Here is a 15,122-nt window from a genome sequence, read left to right as displayed (position 1 = left end):
TGAACGGGGCCTAAGTGAGTCATTCATAAATCAGCCACTAGCCAGAGAACACTCCTTTTGTGTGCATGAACCCGCATTCAAAACATATCAATAAAAATAAAACAAGTATTTTTGTGTTCTCAAAAACAAAGAAACAAAATCTCACAGTGTGGAAATGCAAAACACATAGATAAAACAAAGAGTACAGGCCATATTCTGTATGGTTAACTCACTCGTACATCGCGACCGCCCATTCATGAAGACGTTGAGGAACTTTTTAGAGTAGGAGGCATCAGCTTCTGGTGAGGAGGTGTCCGAGAGACACATGGACCTTCGAACCCTGTTCCCTTCCCTCCCAGTTGCCCCCACCTCTTCCTGTTCCTCTTCCTCTTCTTCATATTCCTCACCAATGGCAGATTCATAAGGCGAGGAAACACAATTATCATAGACAGTGCCGCTGTCGCTGTCATCGCTGTACCCCGCATAACACTGTCGCAGGCTGACCAGTTGTAGCTGTACATTATCGTCAACCACTAACGTGTATTTGACGGAGTCATAAGATAGTCCACTGGTGTCCGAGCTGACGGATGACCTCTGTAGTCGCCGAGGTCCACCAACTCTTCCGGGGCAACCCAGATACCCCACCCCATCCTCTCCTTCCTCCTCTTCCTCACTGATAGACAGCTGCTGCCTGCCTGAGTTGGGGGGTCGGACATTAATGTCTGCATCTGAGCTGACTGACATTCGGCAGGGTCCAGCCTGTGATATGAAGGGTCTTTCTGGTTCTGGAGGATCTGAACATCTCTGGACTGGAGTGAGGAATATTTCTTCCGTGGGCTCTAGTCGCACATCAGTCTGGTAGCGGATTCGATCCCGATGAGGGTCCAAGCGGGATCGGGCAGAGGAGCGCCCAGAGGGGTCATTGGCACCCTGGGTGGCGTTGTTACGTCGGCAGGGGGTGTCTGTCGATGTCCCGCGATCCTGCGTGACAGCCGGTGGGTTTCCTTCATCACTTAGACAGACGTGTTCATTGGATGGTGTTGTCTCCCCTATAGATCATAGAAAAGGAATAATAAGTAGCTATGTTGCAAAGTCCCTTTAGAGGGAATATGTCATCTTTTTAATGGGTTTCAGCAATGCACGTGAAAGGGATTAGCTAGAATTAAATAATAAAGAGGGGAGACAAAGTGCTTTACTGCTCCTTCTCACAATGCAAGTCTATGAGTCAGCTGACTCATTGCAAACAATGTACTTCTCTTGTGGTTAAAGTGACATTAAACCCTCAGATGTTTTAACATAAAACAATACTGTAATGTGCGCCTTACTGTAATCCATAGTTGTTTCCCTTCTCTTTGCTGCTCTTCCTTTTAAATCCTCATCTCTTCCCATGCTGGGCAGAACTTCTGTTTTGCAGCAGACTGCCTTGTCTCAGGAATGGATACATGGTGTCTGTGTGTAGGTTTGCAACCTGAGCCAGCACTACAGGAAGAGGCACTCAGCTGCAAATGGAAGTTCTCCCCCAGCATGAGAAGAGATAAGGATTTAAAAGGAAGAGCAGCAAAGAGAAGGGAAACAACCATGGATTACAATGAGGCACACATTACAGTATTGGTTTATGTTAAAAAATCTGAGGGTTTAATGTCACTTTAATATTTTATCTTAACATTTGTTAAGAAGGACGGTAGAATGATTGTAAATTGAGTATTTGCTCCCTCTAGTGGCTAATCTCCATATTTCTATATTTAATACAATGTCAAGAATATGGAAGAGTAAGCGTGTAAAATCATAAAAGCCATGAAAATGTTTTTTTTTCTAAAAAGAATTCCCCCCTAGTCAGTATTAAAAGTCATAGATTATTAGATTTGATACAGGCAAGCATGCTGTTGAGTTGCACAACTGTACTCAGCATCTGATCGATCAAATGATTGGATGCAATGCTCCATCGGATGCAAAATCAGCGCGTGTATGGCTAGCATAATTTCTTCAATTTTTTGTAATAGTGTTGCACACGCTTGGTATTTGCTGGCGCCAGGGCTCACCCATACCATTTCCATGCCTGCCCTCCAGTACACTCCACCCATATGCATATATCATACCACAAACCTTGATTCTTGTGGCCCCCCACACTCTAAAGGAATACAATAATGTGAGGGAAATGGCTTTTTAGTTAGTGTGTTAGCCCTGTGCAAGTATTGACTTTCACAAAGTTAAAACTTACTCTGAAATGTTGGTGGAGAAAGCTTCTGGGGCAGGATGTGGTGGAGGGGAATTGTTGTTACAGCAGGAGAAGTGCCTAGTAACAAGCACTCATGACTATAATGTACTCCAAAAGAACATACTTCAAGGGCACTCACAGCATACAACTCTATTATATTTGAAAAGCAGCAAAGGTTACAAACATTTAAAAGCTGTACGGCCTTACAAACATTTCACGTCTACCATACAAGCTTTTTCAGAGCCAAATGGGCTTGCCTTTGCCATTTGATTTTAAGAAAGCGTGTATAGTACACATGAAATGGTCGTAAGGCTGCCCGGTTTTTAAATGTTTTTACCTTTGTTGCTTTAAAAATATAAAAAATATGCTGCAAGTATCTTCTTTGGGAGTACATTGGAGACAAGGACTGGAACAAGTGAGCAACAAGACCCAATACAGTGAGATCTACTGGGATAACGTCTCTTTGCATTGTTCTGTTTCCCTCTCTTTCAAAGAACAAAAGGTGAATACTGTATTTCCATTGTATTTTTCCAGATATACCATAAAACTCCACTCTGATGCCCTCTCCAGCTGGTGGCACTCTAGGCCACTGTCTAGTTCGTCTATGCCAGCGGTGGGCAACTATAGCCCTCCAGCTGAGCTTCAGATACAAATCCCAACATGCCTCTACCTCTGGGAGTCATGCCTGTAACTGTGAGTCTTGCAATGCCCCATGGGACTTGAGGTTCCACAACAACTGGATGGCCAGAGTTGTCCACCCCTGGTCTATGACTTAGACACAAGATGAAGATAATCACACTTACCTGTCTTTAGTGGAGAGGAAGAGCGAGACACCCTTTCTTGCCAGCTGTATTTCTTCCCCAGGGAGTTGTTATTCAAGGTGTCCTGAAAGATCAATCAGACAGGATGTGATGTCACAATTTAGCTACCTTTGAGTGTAAGAACTAGAAGTCAATCTAGCGGTCAAATATTAGAACTCAATATGTCAAATCAGATCAGTTTGCTGAAATCAAATAACTTACCTATTAGTAACTTACAAGTCTGCATGAAAGAACTGACATGTCCCAATATACGTCATCCATTAGGCCCCATTCACACTGAGCGATTCGCAAATCGCACGTTTGTCGCGCGATTTGCATTTTGCGCGATATCGTGCGGTTTGTCGCGCGATATGGCGTAAATGCTTGCATTGAAAAGACTAGAATCGCGGCAAAATCCGCTCCAAAAAGGGTCCTGCTGTAGCGATGCACGACCCGCGACAGCGACAGACAGAGCCCCATTGAGATGTATTGGAGAGCGATATCGCGCGGTAAATATCCGCGATATCGCTGATTACCGCGCGATAAATCGCTCAGTGTGAACGGGGCCTTAGATTGTGGGCTCTCACAAGCAGGGCCCTCCTATGCCTGTATTGAAATTGTATTGTAACTGTACTGTCTCCCTCCATTTTGTAAAGCGCTGCGCAAACTGTTGGCGCTTTATAAATCCTTCATAATAATTATACATTCACACATCCTGTCAAAGGATATAGCTGTAACATGAAACATGGCCTAAAAAGTAAACTCAACCTTTAGAATCCTAGAGTCCAGGGACTCTGCCCAGGCTAAGATGATGTCATCAGTCCGCTGCAGGCAGGAGGAAGCATTTCCTCAATCTTCTCTTCTCCAGTGATCAACTGCAACATTGTAACTTGGTAGCGAATCAAAAGGTGACCTTTGTCATTATGTCATCTCTGAGCCATCATTTTGGTAGAGGAAGAAGATGCTGAACCTGGAAGATGCCTGTACGAAGATGGCGCCAACCTTCCGCCGAAAAAAGCAGATGAACGCATTGACAGGGGGAGTGCTGTGATCTCCATGAGAGGTAATATATACTCCGAAGTAAAAAAATATATTTGATAGTAAACGCACACTAAAAATGATTGCTGATTGTTTGTCCGGTGTTCAGTTATTTGCACAATGCTGTTTATGTTCTATACACTACAGGTGAATGATGTTTTAGATATGGTCATTTGCGGATAAGAAAAATAGAAGCCATATAATACATATGAGCAACACCTGTTATAAAACCCAAGTCTATTCAATCATTAGATCTTGTGAGCTGCATTTTCTGATCTTTCCAGCAAGTCTTCCTCCTAGTATAAGAAGCATTGATATTGTACACACATCTCCCTCCGTTTGCATAATAATGGCCATTCTCTTTCTGTACACTGATCACTGCAGGACAGGCCGACTGCCAGCCAGTCTGAACACCCAGCATGCTATTTAGCAGATGCTGGGATCCTGCCGGGAGAAAACTGCTAACCTACAAAAACAGCCCTGTCTAGAGCAAATGGCGCTCAACTATTTATTGTGCAAATATGTTATGCAACTGCGATCTCGGCTGTGCAAAAACACAGAAGACAAAAAAAGATGCTTGAAAGGTCCACTTTTGGGGGGAAAAAAATATTATGTTTTTGCATTAGAGCCAGTAAAGCATTACAACTGCAATCAATGGATGGAGGGTGCAATGATCTGGCTCCTGCAGACTCTTGCTCCTGTCCACCTCGGTATAGACATTCAGTGTCATGAATGGGAGGAAGAATGTTCAGAGGATGACGGGTGCAAAGCTCTGACTCCTGCAGGCTCTTCCCACCCATGTCTGTACTGAGGTACGGACATTCAGTAACATGGAAAGGAGAAAGAATGATCAGTAGATGGCAGACGCAATGCTCTGGCTCCTGCAGACTCTTCCTCCAGTCCAGCTCTGTATGGACACTCAGGAACATGGATGGGAAGCAGAATGATCAGTGGATGGCGGGTGCAATGCTTTGGCTCCTGCAGATTATTCCTCCCATCCACCTTGGTATGGACATTCAGTAACATGGAGAGGAGAAAAAATAATCAACGGATTACAGGCAATGGCTCCTGCAGACTCTTCCCACCCATGTTTGTACTGATGTATAGGCATACAGTAACATGGACTGGAGTATGAATGAATGGACTGCAAGTGCAGTGATGTCCACTGAGAACTACAAGTCCATCTGCCGCTGTGGCTGAGGGGACTTGTACATTCTCCATTCACAGATCCCGTCATGGTCACATTGCAACAGGGTCACATCAATAACATCAATGTTGAGTTTGAATGGCCACATTAAAACATGGTCACATTGCAACCCTGGAGAGGTTGCAATGTGACCATGTTTCATTTTACACCATGAATATGGGTGTAACATGAAACATGGTCCAAAAAGGCAAACATCACCTTTAACTCATCGAGGCACGCTGAATCTAAAACGACCTTCAAAGCTTATCTAAACCCAAGGGCAGAAATGTACATTGCAGTGAGACTCCTAATCAATAGATGTCGGGGCTGCATTGGTCTTTTTCTTCCCTTTTATTGCTTTTCCATAGATTTTCCATTAGGAAGAATGCAGCATAAAGAATGAGACTCGGTGTCAGAAGGAAAAGAACCTGGGACTCAAACAAGGTTGTCCAACCCCTCAAAGAAGTCAATGAAGGAATCATCTAATCACATTACCCCTAATGGCATGGGGAAGGGTTAGAGCCCCTAACCCAATTCGGGGCAAAGTGGCAGGTCCTCTTGCGGCCCCCCACCTCTACCCACTGATACCTATAGTACAACTGAAGCCAAAACTTTTTTTACTCTTGGATAGCGTAATGGAGGGTTATATCCCATTCAATATCTTGAGATCTTTAACCCTTTTTTAGGTTAGACGGGCCTGCACATTTAGTCTACAAGTGATAATAAAATGTGCCATCACAGTACAGATAGGCCTATACATATACAGTATATGTCTCCCCTGCCCTCCATACACGTTGCATAGCAAGTGAGAACTAAATAGGATTTATTAGTCCTGAATTTTCATAGAGAATTTATAATGGTAAGCAGCTGTGTGTGTGTGTGCATATATATATATATATATACATATATATATATATATATATGCTATGTGAATGGAAGCATGTAACAAAATATAAGGTAGGCGTTATCCCAAATCAATGAAAATACACTTTAAAAGTCAAAGAGGGAAGAATGATGACAGGAGATGCGTCGGCTCCCTTCAGAGGCACCCCATTATCTGAGGCCTGCAATAATTAGTCAGCCTGAACGTTCTCCACAGAAAAGAAATAAAAATTGCTGGCGTGAGCAATGCGCCCACACTGAAAGGCCAGCACTGAGATCCTTTGTGTCACATACAGATAATGGAGTGGGTGACGGATGGTGTCAGGCTGAGGAATCTCGGATGACTCAACAGGGCCTGAGCTGTCATTTCCAGGCTGCTGTAACCATGGCAACTAATGCTAATGGGGCAGAAGGAGCCGTGAGCGATGGACAACACAGCAGAAAAAGGGGGGAAAAACAGAGGGAGAGAAGGAAGGGGCTGGAAGTCATAGGCCAGGGAGCAGGCGGGAGGTTACTGAGAGAGATAGGGGGAGATAAGTAATTTGCCTGCTCTCATCCCATTAGCAGCCCTTGACAGGATTACACATTCACTATTAGCCGAGATTACACCCCGAGGAGGACGATGCGTCTGTCGTGGGATATTCTGATGTGCTGTGACATAAAGCCTGCGACCAGTAAAAACGTCACTGCTAAAACCCTACTCCTGAGACCTGTGAATTTCCAAAGCTGGCCATACAATCTAATTTTGGCAAAGTCCTTTCTGCACCATTTCGTGGCACAAAAGTCGATCTTTAAATCGACTTTTGCCAAGGTAGTCAGTCTGAAAATGGTCAACCGTACAGTGACCGCAGCCAATCCCTTTTAGGTAGTGAGTGCTGCCTTTCGTCTGCCCATCACTTTCAACTACATCCTGGATTCCCAGTGTGCTTTGCATCTCTTTCCCTGCTGCTCGATATGATGCAATCTCCATTTCTCAAGACTCTACATCCCATCATGCATTGCTTCCAGCAAGCGATGATAATGTTACATTGTTCAGGCATTGAGTTGTAGTTCAGAAGGCAGGCTAACCCTTACCCTAGCACTAATGCTAACCAAATGCCAACCCTTGCCCAAGCACTAACCCTAATGCTAAACAAAATACTAACCCTTACCCTAACCCTTACCCTAAGGGCTAGTGTCAATGGGCAAATGGCGATTGCATTCAGTTTGAGAGGCTTTGTAAGCCATTCAAAGTTCCATCACAGCTCTGTTTGACCTGCACTTGGCCTTCCAACCTGCATTTGACCTCCTAAGCTGCATCAACCTGCTTCAAAAAATTTTTGGTTTGCTCTTGACTTGTATGGGGGAGAGATGCAGTTCTGGCACAAACAAAAAGCTAATTGACACAGCCCCAACACTAGCCTAATATTAACCCTAATCTTTTGTTTATCAAAAGTGCCCAGTGATCAGTGGCGTAACAATCGCCATAGCGACCCAGGCAGCCGCTATGAGGCCCGGGCACAGGGGGGCCCGGCCAGGGCCGCTATGGCATGTGGGGGTGCTGGCTGTCACAGACACAGCTCAGAAGCGGCCACGGCGCATATTCCCTCATAGCCGCTGCGGAGCTGTGTCAGTGACAGACAGCCGCTGCGGCAGATGAGGGCGGTGTTCCGAATGGAGGAGGCGGGGCCCGCCTCCTCTTACATCACTGGCCAGCGACCTAAGAGCAGGTGGGGCCAGTGATGTAAGAGAAGGCGGGGCCCATCGATAGCAGAGGAGGCTGGCCCGGGGACGGAACAGGAGTCGGGGCCCAGCGACCACAGAGGCGCTGACAGGTAAGAGATCTCAGACCCTGCAGAGCCCACTATAGAGAGTCTATGGTGGGCTCTGCAGGGTCACTCTCCGCTGGGGCTCTGCAAGTGGCATAACTAGCAATCACGGGGCCCCATACAAAATTTTTCTATGGGGCCCTGTGATTTCTAGTTACGCCCATGCCAGTGATCCAAAGATCAGTCCTGACAAAAAGATCACGTGACTGTTTATAAACTAAGGGTCAGTGTTAGGGTCCCTTTGTTCCTCAATATATAATTTTATGTTTCCAACCAATTTTTAGCACAAGGTCAGGTCCAGGATAGAAAAGATCTTCCCTAATCCTCATGAGCCATTTAAACCCCATTGCATTGGGACAACATTAATGCCCTGACTTGCAATGCAGCAGTGGTGTCATGGTCCATGGGAAACAAGGTATAGGTGGTTGTGCCAACACACAGCATGCTTGCGGTCTCCCTTGTCAATCAGTGCTATGAAGCTAAATGACTCCCCATCCACAGCAGTGGTAAGAATGGCAAGGGCTGCTGGGACTTGAAGTCCAGGACCCAGTTAACCTCGGGTTACTGGGTGATCGAGGACAGCAAATGTTTCCCCATCCATTGTTCTAAGGGGACATCTGCCAATCTATGGCTACCCTAAAGTTGACTATACACATTGGACATAGTATGTCTCTTCTAGAATAAAAAGCCTTCCCACTTTTTTTTTTTACTTAATTACCATGTCCACAGCAGTTCAGAAGTTCCTCACCTTTAGATAAAGGATTCTACTATGTTACATAATATGACATATTTGTATACTTTCATGTATATCTATCTATATAGAGTATCTTCTTCCTTACTCCTGAAGAAGCCCCTATATTGGGCCCAAAACGCGTTGAGGAATATTGGCACCCCTTGATACCATGATGACATCATGATAATATCGCATTTTTTGGACTCTACATGTTCTTTGGATAAGTAATCAATATTGCCGGTATCTTTATAAGGGAGGTCTCGATTGTATGCCACAATATGAAGGAAGGATCACTGTTTTAAGTGTTTTATTATGCACAATCGAATTTTCTTTTATATTTTTGTATAAAATAAAGATGTCATCTTAACCTACTTCTGTGCTATATCAGTGGTGTTTCTGATACCTTAAAAGCTCTTAACTTTGCCGCATTATTACACATTTCTCTTAGACTGGACTTGTAAATTCTGAGCATGTAAGAATTATTTGCAGAAGATATCTTGAGATATGGCTTCCATGGACTATTGGTGGAAAGAATCTCTTAGTTGGTTCAGATTCCATGTGCAGATCCACTACAACCTACCAATTTGCAGCAGTAGTAAAGATACACAAGAACAAGGAAGAGTTGGAAGGACCGGTGGGCTTATATATTTTGGATATAGTAGGAACCCTTCCCATTGGGCAGAAACTCAACACAGAGACCTCACCAAGAGGGTCCCTACAAGACAGAAGAAACTATCAGGTGGTTTAACTCTCCAGCATCTACCAATACCAAAAGTATATCCAAAGCCAAGAACTATACTGTCATCTATTGCAGTTTACCAGTCCTTGGATGTGGTGGCTGCATTTGTTTTCTTTTTTCAGGTGAAATACAGTTTTTGCTGGTACAGATAAATACCTTTGGCCTTATGAGAGTACATGTGAGTGCAAAACGTGTGAAGAGGCTTCTGATATGACTGCTGTATAATATTTTTATACCAATAAACACACATTAGAGTCCAGGGGTCCTTTGGTATTGGACTGTCTTCATTTTGTATACAGAGCCTGTAGATCTTGCCAGAATTCCAGTGCCCTTGTAATTTCCTCTGTACTGTACTGAACTGATATCTGATACAATCCTCAGTGTTCAGAAATAAAGTGCGCCAAACCAAAAGGTGAAAGACCCCAAAAGTGCCTTTAACTGTTCACAATTTGATCAAACAAAAACCAGCCAACACGCTTCAGGTGCAACACTCCTCCTTCATCAGGGATACAGAGGAGTGGAAGTGCTGTTGCCCCGTGAAATGCATTGGCCGTTTTTTGTTTGATTATATTGTGAATTAAAGGCACGTTTGGACGCTTTAACCTTTTGCTTTGAACATTGAGTCACTTCTTCATACCCAAAAAGGAACCCTGTTTTGTTTGTGAGCTGCTTTGTGCCAGTGAGCTTATTTGCAAATGTTCCTGCATCCGGACCATATGAGTGAGCACAGAAATGTGTTCCTTTAAAAACATAAGGTTATCAGCTTTCCCAGCTAATTTCTGGGAACTACAAAACACCCCCTCACTATGTATTGGTGATGAGGAAAGGAGATGGTGTTTGTAGCTCAAATCAGGAGAGCATCCTAGGGTGACAGAGCTGCTCCTCCTTAGATACACCACAGTGAGTGTTGTCACCCTGGGACAGAAAATATATTACTGGCAGGTTCACCAGGTGTAAATAAAGGAAACAAAGGACCAGTAAGCCATAATATATTACATTTTTGGGGGTGCTTTGGATATGCTTTAAACAATGGTTCTGGGTAGACCGACCCATGTGCAGCAAACCATAGGTGTGAATACTCAAAGCAAAAGGCAGATACCAGTATTGTGACTGGCTATATGTGGCCTTATTATCCCAATTACATTGTAGTTGATACAAACAGAAAAGGTGGCTATGACTTCCAGTTTGTGTTATTACCTGCAGACTTAGTGGGATCAGATTGCCAATTAAACCCAGAGACAGTATTTTTGCCAATGCAATGGTCATATACAGGCAGGCCTCTCACCTAGAACAACAGACAATGAGAAATCTGCCCACGTTTGCTTAGATCATGGGCTGCTGGGTTCCGCTGCAATCATCTCCACTTATCCAGACCAGTGGTACCTTGTGGTGGACGTGCAGTGCAAGGAAAGCAGGACAACTGCTTCTGCAGAAATGTTCCAACAAGAAAATCTAAGATGGCTGCTTCTTTTGATCTGAAGGGTTCACTCTCATGTTAACCCCCTATCTATCTTAATGGATATTTCAGTCCTATACAGTAAAATGGAGGGAGGGGGGCGGGCCAGACAAAAAATAAAACGATTGGCTGTGAAGGTGGCTAGGGTTCAAAAGATCCACTTTAAGGAAGACTGATATTTATGGGCATAGATTGCGACAAGATGAGTTCCCTGGTAGACCTCGGCTCCATAGGCGGTGCAAGAAGCAGGCAACCTCATCACTCCAGGTGTGATGAACCCTCTTGAACCCTTCTGGCCTTTTTGAACCCTCCCCACCTTCACAGTCAATACTTTTTTACCTCTTTTTTTTTTTTAGATCTGCTCCCCCTTCCTCAAAGCAGGCAAGATAAGAGGGGGTTTGACTTTATAGACTTTATAGAATTAGAGTTGTCGTCAACTCCTACCACTGCAACCCTTAATGATACAGTACTGTGTTATCTTCACATGTTGTATGTTTAATTTGCCTCAACAACCTAATGTGGCCCCCTTCCACCCCCAGGCTCTGTAGGCAGTCGCCTGGGCTGCTATGGCTATAGTTACGCCCCTGCCAGTGTCTTTTTGCTGCTGGGACGCAGAATATGATGGAAACTGTGAGTGGACTGTTCAACTTCATGTCACTTTATCATCAAAATCTCATGGATAGCTTCCACATCTGCAATGCTTAAGGCCAGTCTTTGCCTACAGCTGGCTATACACGTTACAATCTGACTGTACAACCACTTTTAACATCGCATATGTTACACGCATATGTTACAATATCATTGTAAAGTCACTATAAAATCCTCCTTTAGATATACAAAAACTATGTAGCCCTACCTAAACATTCCATTCTATTTGTATCCAGTCAGGACGGCTCTTGTTCTACATAGTTGCTGGTAGATCTAAAGGAGTTTGCACAATCACATTGCAGGCTGTATGGCTACCTACCTTTAGATTTATCAACAACTTTAAGATGGCCTACCTTAGGGTTAAAGGAGAACTATGGGGTCAGGGCTTTTCCCCATAGTTCTCCTTAGGGTAACGGGAGGACACAAACTAGCGTCCTCCCGTTACCCTAAGCTCAGTATACCGCGAGCTACAGCTCGCGGTATACTGAGACGCAGCAGCCGGAGCGGATCCCGACATCGATGTCGAGATCCGCCCAGCTGCGTGAGTGACAGCTGGCTCTGCCTATCTAGAGGCAGAGCCAGCTGTACACGCCCCGTCCGATCCGCCAGTCAGCGCTGGCAGATTGGAGGGGGGAATCCAGCCCCTCCCCAGAGAGCCGTGACTGGATCGAGAGGTGAGCGAACGCCGGTATATGTTCGCTCACCTCCCGATCTACTGAGCCGACCTGTGACAGTCTCATTGTCACAGGTCGGCTAGAACTATGAGGTGAGTGAAAAGCACTCACCTCATAGTTCTCCTTTAAGTTGAGTTACAATCCAATCAGACACCAACAACCATGTTATGTGACAGTTTACCTTAACAATCTATTGAGTTTCTATCCAATCACATACACCCTTGCCCTAGATAGCTGTTGGTAGACCTAAATTGGATTTTACAATCAGATTGCAAAGTTTATGGCTGTTTTTGGATTGACCAACAACCATATAATGTGACAGCGTACCTTAGCAATCCATTGACTTTTGATCTAGTCAGGTAGGCCCCTGCCCTACATAGCTGTTGGTAGACCCAAAGGATATTGTATACACAGGTTGTAATGTATATAGCCAACTTTCATCTCGGAGTATTATTCCAATTAATTTATTTATTATTATTCATTAAATCGCTCACAGCGCTCGTCCCGCAGCGCTCGGCCGGCTGTCATTTTCTCTCTGATTCCTTTCATCCCTGCTGGGCACTGCTCTGTGTCCCAGCGGGGATGAAAGGAATCACGGCCGCGCCGACAAAACGGCAGGAAAATGTCACTTTCGGCCGGCGCCCCCCCTTCACTTTTCGCCCGGGGCCCGCGCCCCTGCTGCCCCCACGGTTGTTACGCCACTGCACACATCTAATACTATCTATCACTTGCAACCAAAACGGTACCAATTTGGGACAAGTCCACCATATGTGTAAGTAAGTACCCACTTCTCCACACCCCCTCCAACAGGCACTCGGCCTAGATGTGTGCATTTTATGTATCCTTTCCGGGCTATAATACCATCTAGCCAAAAAGCGAAACATCTTGTCCGTCACTAAAGCACTGACCGACAACATAGAGTTGACCCGTACAATTTGCTCTTTACTATGTGTCGTCCAGGTAATTTGAAGCTCACGTTCCCATTGTGCCAAGTATGTAGGAAACTCCTGTGAGTTGAGCCTAAGAATAATCGTATACACTTGGGAGATGCCATGTTTCGGGGCAACCTCCATGGCACATAAACTTTCCATGGGAGTAAGCTCCGTAATAGATCGTAACGGTTTCGGTAGGTTAAGTATAAAGTGGTCTAACTGTCTATATCTCCATGAGTCTAATGGATACGTCCCCCACTGTTCTCTAAAATGCTGTAAAGAGTAAAGCTGTGTTCCATTTTGAACCTGGAACAGTCTCAATATAGATGATGTGGTCCAGTGTAGAAATCCACTATTATGCTTCCCCGGTGGGAAGTAGTTATTGCCTGTTAAGGGTATTAATGGTGAATTATACTGGCCATTCAAATCCACATACAACTTATCCCAGATATTAAGAGTATGATCAGTCAGAGGGGATATCCCAGGTTCCTTTTGCCATAGGGACCTGGGTGTCCAACATGTACTCAGTAGGGGTTGTCCTAAGAGAGTTTCTTCTATCTTCACCCACGATTTACTTTTACAGTGATGATGCCAATCTAGCACCCTATTGAGTGCTACAGCTTGGTAATACAGGGTAAGATCTGGTAATGCTAGGCCTCCCTCTGTCCTAGCCAGAGTGAGGGTTCTATATGCAATCCTGGCGGAAGCTCGTCTCCAAACATATCGCCCTATAACCGATTTAAGGGTGCTCAAATAGTGACTAGGTAGATGTATAGGTAGGGTTTGAAACAAATATAGCATCTTAGGTAATCTCGGAGTATTATAAGCAATCACGTACCCCCAAACTATTGCGCAATATGATTCAGCAAAGACTTCTGTTACTTTTATATAGGTATATCCAGGTTGCATCCTTTACGTATTTCTAGGATCTCTAAATTCCTCATTCAAGACGTATGAGTTACAGCAGAGGATACAGAGCCTCTCATTCTCCATAGTTGTTGGTAGATCTTAAACAGTTTGTACAATCAGTCTGGCTCGCTTTGGATTTACCAACAACCATGTAATGTGACTGGTTATGTTAACAATCCGATGAGTTTGGATCTGATCACTTAGGCCCTTGCCCTACATAGCTGTTGCTAGACCTAAAAGGAGATTGTATAATCAGGATGCGATGTATATGGTCAGCGGCAATCGTGTACCCCCATACTATTTAGCAATATGATTCGGCAAGGACTTCTGTTACCTTTAGTATATTCAGCCTGCACCCTTATGTATTTCTAGGATCTCTGAACCCCTGATTCAATCCCTATGAGTTACGGCAAAGGATACATCATCCTGTAAATTAAAATTTACCTTGGAGTTCTATGATCTCATACTCATCCAACCCCATGAACCCCAATATCCTTATAATATACAGCAGAGAGTATATTACCCTTTACATAGTTGTTGGCATACAGGACAAAGTATGTACAGACATTTTTTTGACCAATCACAGCCCAGAGCGGCTCCTTACCTGTGTGCGCGGGGCCTGTGGGAACAGGTTCAGCGTGGTAGGCCTCTTGGGTCTGTAGGTGTCCATCGATGGAGGCAGAAATTTCTTGGGGTCCACAGAGGGTCGCATCTCCTCTTCGGAGATCTGGCCAGCATCGATCAGGTCCAGCTGCAGCATCTCCGTCTGGATCCGACTGGCAGCTCCCCCCCCTCCCGGGGCAGGACCAGGCTCAGCACGCAGGCGGCTCTGGGGGATCAGGAGACAGAGTCATGGGACCAGGGGGAGGGAGAGGGACACACAGTGACATCATCTGCTGCTGGGAGGGTGAGCAGGGATGGAAGGGTGAAAAGCATGACTGCCTGGAGAGGGGGAAAGCAGAGAGGGGGCAATGTTAAAATGTCCCCAAGGAGCAAAAGTGTCACTGTAATAGCAAAGCACAATTGAATGGAGCAGAAGCGTGATGAACAGAGAGGATGAGTGACAGAGGGGACGGATGAGCAACTGGTGGAGGAGAGCAACTGCATGGGAAAAAAAAAAAAA

At 44.8% G+C, this 15,122-nt stretch overlaps 1 protein-coding gene across 3 annotated transcripts in view; it reads right to left on the bottom strand.

Annotated features, from left to right (window-relative positions):
- MAPK8IP1 (mitogen-activated protein kinase 8 interacting protein 1) overlaps positions 1-15,122 on the bottom strand; it is a 65,096-nt gene that overhangs the window by 10,221 nt on the left and 39,753 nt on the right. For all 3 annotated transcript variants that reach the window (XM_018554539.1, XM_018554540.1, XM_018554541.1), the window contains exons 3-5: positions 14,604-14,828; positions 2,998-3,079; positions 213-1,028 (exon numbers count right to left, since the gene is read on the bottom strand). In XM_018554539.1, coding sequence (XP_018410041.1) covers positions 213-1,028; positions 2,998-3,079; positions 14,604-14,828 — 1,123 coding nt within the window. The remainder of the gene's footprint in view (positions 1-212; positions 1,029-2,997; positions 3,080-14,603; positions 14,829-15,122) is intronic.

This window comes from Nanorana parkeri, unplaced genomic scaffold, assembly GCF_000935625.1.
Source record: "Nanorana parkeri isolate BGI_ZX_2015 unplaced genomic scaffold, ASM93562v1 scaffold163, whole genome shotgun sequence".
NCBI classification, from domain to species: Eukaryota; Metazoa; Chordata; class Amphibia; order Anura; family Dicroglossidae; genus Nanorana; species Nanorana parkeri.
This window is presented reverse-complemented; position numbering and strand designations above follow the sequence as displayed.